At 46.3% G+C, this 7,865-nt stretch overlaps 1 protein-coding gene across 2 annotated transcripts in view; it reads left to right on the top strand.

Moving 5' to 3' along the window:
* Window positions 1–321: 321 nt before the first annotated feature.
* Window positions 322–7,865, top strand: part of BRAP (BRCA1 associated protein) — a 54,782-nt gene continuing 47,238 nt past the window's right edge. Inside the window, exons 1-5 of one of the 2 annotated variants that reach the window (XM_011936617.1) lie at window positions 322–419; window positions 452–540; window positions 2,935–3,096; window positions 4,381–4,579; window positions 6,730–6,919. In XM_011936617.1, coding sequence (XP_011792007.1) covers window positions 459–540; window positions 2,935–3,096; window positions 4,381–4,579; window positions 6,730–6,919 — 633 coding nt within the window. In that variant the 5' untranslated portion in view covers window positions 322–419; window positions 452–458. Of the gene's footprint in view, window positions 420–451; window positions 665–2,934; window positions 3,097–4,380; window positions 4,580–6,729; window positions 6,920–7,865 lie in introns of those variants that run through there. The other variant, XM_011936622.1, reaches the window with a different exon arrangement.

The raw sequence follows: 7,865 nt of genomic DNA, 5'->3' as shown, positions 1-7,865 counted from the left end.
CGGACAATTTGGAGACCTCGCGGAGCCAGGGATCCCGCGCCGTCAGCTGAGGTGGGTTAGGACCAGGCCTCTAGGGCAGGCAGAGGTTAACTCGCGGCTGTGCGAAAACACACAGCTAAGTGCGGGATCCCAGCGCTAGCAATCGCCACGACGTCCTTGCGCTCCGACCTCCTCGAGATCCCGTACGGAAGGGAAGTGGCTGACCCTATGCCGCGTAGCCCAATCGCTGTGCGCGGTCCTGCGCGCATGCGTAAACCGCGGGCCAGCGACGGCGGCCGGGAGGCGGAAGTGGAGGGTGTTGTGGCTCCCAGGGCTGTTCGAGTAGCTGCTGCTGCTGAGGCGGCGGCGACTACGTTGAGGCGGTGGCGGGGCTGCCGGCCCCGGGCCGCTCGGCCTCTCGGCTTGCCTTCCAGCCTCGCCTGAGCCCGCCGGGGCCCGCGCCGGCCAGCGCCTGCCCTATGAGTGTGTCACTGGTTGTCATCCGATTGGAGCTCGCGGAACACTCGCCCGTCCCCGCCGGCTTCGGCTTCAGCGCCGCGGGTGAGTCCCGCGGCCTCGCCGCATTCCCTGTAGCCGGGTCTAGGCCCGGAGGGCTCCCTCTCCCAAAGTACTGGCCCGGGAAAAGCCCGCGGCTAGGCCTCTTGCCTCAGGAAGACACGGAGAGGTGATCCGGATCCCTCTCTTTCCCATCCACCCTTGAGAGGCCTTCCCGTATGTTATCTCAGGGAAGCCCTGCCCCCGAACCTCCTTCCCTGTGCCGTCTGAGGGCATTCCGTTTATACCTGGCGCGGCTCCCTCGCGAGAGAGTCGAGTGGTGTGTTTGTCTCACTTGCTTCCCTCTGGGCTTCGTAAAGGCAGGGACTGGGTCCCCAGCAACGCTGGACGGTCCCTGGATTAATTAAATTGTTCCCTTTTGGAAGGATATCCATTGGGGTGCCCCCTAACCATAGTCATAACTAAAATTTAGACACTCCCTATATTCCAACACTGTGCTAAGCACCTTTTGTGTATTGTATTCTTTAATTATATTTGCAACAGCTCTGAGAGGCAGATGGGTGTGGCGTGTGCCTCTTACACGTTAGGGAACTGAAGCTTAGTGATTTAAATCCTTTGCCCAAGGTGAAATGATGGGTGAAACTGGGATTCTCACTCAGTGAGCTGGACTTGAGTCTGAGCTTTTCACACCAGTAACACAAGTAAGGAAGCTCCTTAGTGGGGAATGCAGCTCTGGCTCTGTTCCTTGGTCCTCAGATAATTAACTAATAATAACATTCATTCAAGAAATACTTGGTCGGGCGCGGTGGCTCACGCCTGTAATCCTAGCACTTTGGGAGGCTGAGGCGGGCGGATTGCCTGAGGTTGGGAGTTCGAGACCAGCCTGGCCAACATGGTGAAACCCTGTCTGTACTAAAAATACAAAAATTAGCTGGGCGTGGTGACAGGTGCTTGTAATCCCAGCTCATGGAGAGGCTGAGGCAGGAGAATCGCTTGAACCCGGGAGGTGAAGGTTGCAGTGACCCAAGATTGTGACACTGCACTCCAGCCTGGGCGACAAGAGATAAAGTCCATTTAAAAAAAAAAAAAAACTTACGCTCATATTTGCTGGAGCTTTCATTGTGTGCTGAATCGGACAGGGCCTCTGCTTTAATGGCACCAGTAGTTTTGTGGAGGAAACAGATTATTTAAATAAGTGCAGAATACGTGTAGAATTACAACTGTGGTAAGTGCTGTGAAGGAAAGGAGAAACAGTTTGGGAAACTATTACAAGAAGATGTGTTTGGTTTGGAGAGAGGGATGGGGGCAGGTAGGGATGGTGTCATTGGAAACTTCCTGAGGATATGACCTTTGGAGCTGCAAATTAAAGATTGACTATGATTTTATAGCTTATGAGCACCTTTCCAAAGGCTAAAAGTGGCTTCTGAGTTCTGAAAGTTAGCTGAATTGATATTAGCCGCATATAGACATCGGCGTGGGTCAGTCATGTAGTCATTTATTCATCAAATATTTAGAGAGCTTCCTCTATGTGCTCCGCACTGTGGTAGAAGTGCTGGGAATACAGTGGTGGGCAAAACAGGCCTTGTCCCTGCCCTGACAGAACATATATTCGGGATATTTCAGTTAAGCCTCCAAATACTGTTTCCCTTTTCATGTGTTTCATTGATTTAAGACAGTAATCACAGATTTTCATGGTTTGCTTCATGGCATGAGCATAAGCCAGGATGTTTAAGACTACCCCTACAAGTTTTTGAAATTTTGTTTATTAATGGACTTAGTATCTTCCTTTTGGGCTGAACACAATTTCATTTTATCAGGTGTTACTGAAATGTTAGCTCTTCTGGGCATGATCACTGTTGAATCTTTTCTAAGGCTCCCCCTTTGGCAATTTGCTTTAAAGTGCATGATTTCGGGCCAGGCACAATAGCTCACACTTGTTATTCCAGCACTTTGGGAGGTCAAGGCGGGCGGATCACTTGAGGCCATGAGTTCTAGATCAGCCTGTCCAACATGAAGCCCCATCTCTACTGAAAGTACAAAAATTTGCCAGGCGTGGTGGCGCTTGCCTGTAATCCCAGCTACTCGGGAGGCTGGGGCAGGAGAATCACTTGAACCTGGGAGGTGGAGGTTATAGTGAGCCAAGATCACGCCACTGCACTCCAGCCTGGTTGACGGAGTGCGACTCTGTCTCATAATATAAAAATAAAGTGTGTGATTTCAGAACAGCCCTGCATTTCTGAGTATATTGTCCTGGCTGCTTATTGACTGTTTGCTGGGTACTGCAGTGGTCCCAGAGGTGAGTGAGATGAATACTACAAAGGCTTTTTATCATCTTGGCGAAAGGCAGAAGAAAGAAAAGAGAAACCTAATGATGGAGGAATAGAGAACAGAGAGGAGCTTGTTTTATTACCTTGTATTAATCATTCATGTATTCTTTAGCCGGGGAAATGTCTGATGAGGAGATAAAAAGGACGACACTAGCTTCAGCTGTAGCTTGTTTAGAAGGGAAGTCACCAGGAGAGAAAGTAGCAATTATCCATCAGCATCTTGGCCGTCGAGAAATGACAGATGTGATCATTGAGACCATGAAGTCCAACCCAGGTATGCTTTTAAAACCCTGGACTCTCTTTTGTAATGTGAACCCTGCTTGCCTATTTTATACACGGTGTTTGATGAGCCTATGATTTCAACATCTAGCATACTTTTATCTTTCACTGCCTGTGTGCTTTATATGACACTGTTAAGCCACATTTTAGTGTTTCCAAATATTTCTTCCAAATTAATCCTGACAGTCAGTGTTGACAGTTCAGTTCAGTGCGGGGGGGCCTTTTTTTTTCTTTTTTTGAGGCCGGGTCTCTGTTGCCCAGGCTAGAGTGCAGTGGTACAATGTCGGTTCACTACGACCTCTGCCTCCTGGCGGAGCTGGGATTATAGATGCCCTCTACCACGCCTGGGTAATTTTTGTATTTTTAGTAGAGACAAGGTTTCACCATGTTAGCCAGGCTGGTCTTGTACTCCTGGTCTCAAGTGATCTGCCTGCCTTGGCCTCCCAAAGTGCTGGAATTACAGGTGTGAGCCACCACACCCGGCCACAGGGGAGAATTTCATACCACCTAGTTCAGTGGCAGATCATTAATGTGTCCAAATAAACATGTTGTGCCTTCCCCTGTTCTGCTAGCTCATTTCTTTTTTTTTTTTTTTTTTGAGACGGAGTCTCACTTTGTCACCAGGTGGGAGTGCAGTGGCGCCAGAGGCTTACTGGAACCTCCGCCTCCCGGTTTCAAGCGATTCTCCTGCCTCTCTCAGCCTCCCAAGTAGCTGGGACTACAGGTGCACGCTACCACACCCAGCTAATTTTTGTATTTTTAGAAGAGATAGGGTTTCACCATGTGGGCCAGGATGGTCTCAATCTCTTGACCTCGTGATCCGACCGCCTTGGCCTCCCAAAGTACTGGGATTACAGGCGTGAGCCACTGCACCCGGCCAGCCAGCTCATTTCATCTGTGGAAGTGGATGTGTAGATAGTACTACATCTCCAACATGGAGGTGTTCAGAACTGGTAGGTTTGGATTTCAAACTTGGTAGCCCTGCGTGTTTGTCCCAGTTAGGATTTCATGATAGAAGACACCTGCTTGCATTATGGTATTGCCAAATGTAATAGCCATCCTTAAGTTTCTGAGGGTGTTAATGAGATTTTTATGGGGCAAAGAGAGCTTTAAAGTATGATGCTCTCATAAACTGAGCTGTTCTATAAGTAATAGCTCTAAATGCATTACATTATAATTATCAAGGTTTATTCCTCTGACTTGAAATTTTAATCTAGTTCAAGTCCTTCAGCATATGTCCTATCCCATTTATAATCTGCTATTTTTTAATTGGTGAAAGATGAACTGAAAACTACAGTGGAAGAAAGGAAGTCTTCAGAAGCCTCCCCCACTGCACAAAGAAGTAAAGATCACAGTAAGGAATGCATAAACACTGCCCCAGATTCTCCATCCAAACAGCTTCCAGACCAGATTTCATTCTTCAGTGGAAATCCATCAGTTGAAATAGTTCATGGTATTATGCACCTATATAAGACAAAGTAAGAAAACCCTTTTTTCTTGGGGGTTATTCTAATTTTTTTTTTTTTTTTTGCTTTAGCGTAGTCTCTTGTCCTGAAGGAAAGTGGGTATTTTAAGGTTCAAAATAATACTTTTCTGTATTGTGTTAGAGAATTCTCAGATGTTTTACATTTGATTAATCTTGTGGATTGGGTCAAAGCTTTTCCTTATAAAAGAAATGCCTGTAGATACTTAAGGGAATATGTGGGGAAAATATTCTCTTTTTTTCTGTTTTGAAACGGAATTTCGCTCTCGTTCCCCAGGCTGGAGTGCGATGGCGCGATCTCGGATCACTGCATCATCTGCCTCCTGGGTTCAAGTGATTCTCCTGCCTCAGCCTCCTGAGTAGCTGGGATTATAGGTGCCCGCCACCACACCAAGCTAATTTTTTGTATTTTTAGTAGAGATGGGGTTTCACCATGTTGGCCAGGCTGGTCTTGAACTCCGACCTCAGGTGATCCGCCCGCCTCGGCCTCCCAAAGTGCTGGGATTACAGGCGTGAGCCACCACGCCCTGCCAGGAAAATGTTTTATTAGCAGATAGGCATGGAAGGTGATGGGGAATTGAAAGGACAAAGAAAATGATCCACAGCATCTTTGTAGTCTCATGTCACCACCAAATGTTTACTGAAGAGGCTGCTAAGAAGTCAGTTAACTCATTTCAATTTTATTACCTCTTTTTACCATTTTCTGTGGTTCAAATAAAGCTTGCTGGAGCCCCAAGGAAAGAAAGCATTTGGCTAGATAATCCACAAGCCCAGCCACTACCTCCTTGGGTTATCGGTAGCTGATACCTTAAGGCCGTTCTTGTGCTAACTCATTTGCCGGATCCCTACTGGGAAAACAGTGACTATTCAGGTAGCCATTTTGTTTTTTGTTTTGATTTGTTTTGAGACAGAGTCTCACTCCATCACTCAGGCTGGAGTGCAGTGGTGCAATCCAGGCTCACTGCAACCTCCTCTCTTGAATTCAAGCAATTCTCCCACCTCAGAGTAGCTGGGACCACAGGTGCACACCACCACGGCCAGTTAATTTTTTTTTATTTTTTTATTTTTGGTAGAGACGGGGTTTCATCATGTTGGCCAGGCTGGTCTCAAACTCCTGACCTCAAGTGATCGGCCCACCTCAGCCTCCCAAAGTGCTGGGATTACAGGTGTGAGCCACTGTGCCCGGCCCAGGTAGCCATTCTGGATCACAACTGTCAAGTGAGTTTTGCAGCATTTCAAAAAACAAATCGCATTGTGGGAGGATTTTGTTTCGCCTCTATTCCAGCTATCCCAACTTAGTAACACTTCCTGTAATCCTCAGTTACATCCTTATAGTTTAGAATTCTCTCTTGCTGGGCGTGGTGGCACACGTCTGTAATCCCAGCTAATTAGGAGGCTGAGGCAGGAGAATTGCTTGAACCCAGGAGGCAGAGGTTGCAGTGAGCCGAGACTGTGCCATTTCTCTCCAGCGTGGGCAACAAGAGCAAGACTCCATCTGAAAAAAAAAGAGAGAGAGAGAATTCTCTCTTATATTTAGAGCTCTTTTTCTAGGCCCTTTAAGAGAGGTCCATAGCCAGAGTTGTGCTTTTAAGTTAATCAGTGACAGATTTTTTTTTTTTTTTGAGACGAAGTCTTGCTCTATCGCCCACGCTGGAGTGCAGTAGCGCGATCTGGCTCACTGCAAGCTCCACCTCCCGGGTTCACGCCATTCTTCTGCCTCAGCCTCCCAAGTAGCTGGGACTACAGGCACCCGCCACCAGGCTCGGCTAATTTTTTTTGTATTTTTAGTAGAGATGGGGTTTCACCATGTTAGCCAAATGGTCTCGATCTCCTGACCGCGTGATCTGCCTGCCTCAGCCTCCCAAAGTGCTGGGATTACAAGCATGAGCCAGTGCGCCTAGCCACCAGTGACAGATTATTATTCAAACATAGATGAGAGTAAAACACTGCAAATTTGCCTAATGCAGATTTGTAACCATAATAAACATTGTAGTGAAGATTAAAATGTGGAGGGTATAATGTAGAACAATTCATTAATGAAATATTAAAATTTTATTTTTTCCTGTTTTCTTGGACATAAAAGTTGTCTACTGTTGTTTAACCATACCTCATCTATTTAAGACCCTCTAATTATTGTTTTGTTAGTAAGATGACCTCCTTAAAAGAAGATGTGCGGCGCAGTGCCATGCTGTGTATTCTCACAGTCCCTGCTGCAATGACCAGTCATGACCTTATGAAGTTTGTCGCCCCATTTAACGAAGTAATTGAACAAATGAAAATCATCAGAGACTCTACTCCCAACCAATATATGGTGCTGATAAAGTTTAGTGCACAGGTAAAAGTTATTAAAGTTATTAAAAATCTCTTTGCCACAGAAACTGTGTTATTGAAACTGTATGATAGTAGCTGTGTGTGATTTACGGCATTTTACACTTAAGATTCTTGATATGTCTTCTAAGATATAATTCTAATTCTAGATGTATTTCTAAATTCATTAGCAGAAATACAATTGTAACGTATACCCATGGGTTTTTTATTTATTTTATTTATTTTTTTCCAGTAGAGATGAGATCTTGCTGTGTTTTCCAGGCTACTCTTGGCCTCAGGCAGTCCTCCTGCCTTGGCCTCCTAACGTTCTGGGATTACAGTTGCTCTGAGCCACTGCACCTGGCCTTATGCCCATGATTTTTTATAGATCAGATTTGGTATGAAATCTAGGGTTTTGCCAGGAGACAGAGGTTACAGAAAGCTGACGTCACACCACTGCACTCCACCCTGGGTGACAAGAGTGAGACAACATCTCAAAAAAAAAAAAAAATAGGGTTTTGTTTTGTTTTTTTTCTTTTTTGAGACGAAGTCTCACTCTGTCACCCAGGCTGAGTGCAGTGGTGTGGTATTGGCTCACTGCAACCTCCGCCTCCCAGGTTCAAGCGATTCTCCTGCCTCAGCCTCCGGAGTAGCTGGGATTACAGGCATGCACCACCACGCCCGGCTAATTTTGTATTTTTAGTAGAGATGGGGTTTCTCCATGTTGGTCAGACTGGTCTCGAACTCCAGACCTCAGGTGATTTGCCCGCCTCGGCCTCCAAAAGTGCTTGGATTACAAGCGTGAGCCACCACGCCTGGCCTCATTGTCTTTTTAATGAAGTGGAAGAGTGTACCTGTTCTGTGAGCCCCCGAGAGAAGCTTTAGTGTGGAGTTCTGTCTACAAGAGAGTACACAGTTAATATGTTTTATCTTTACAAAGTACCCTATCATTTAGGGAGACATTTAAAACATGT

The sequence above is a fragment of the Colobus angolensis genome, unplaced genomic scaffold (genome assembly GCF_000951035.1).
Source record: "Colobus angolensis palliatus isolate OR3802 unplaced genomic scaffold, Cang.pa_1.0 Scaffold10, whole genome shotgun sequence".
NCBI lineage: Eukaryota > Metazoa > Chordata > Mammalia > Primates > Cercopithecidae > Colobus > Colobus angolensis.
Note: the sequence above shows the minus strand (reverse complement) of the source record. Positions and strands in the feature narration are given on the sequence as shown.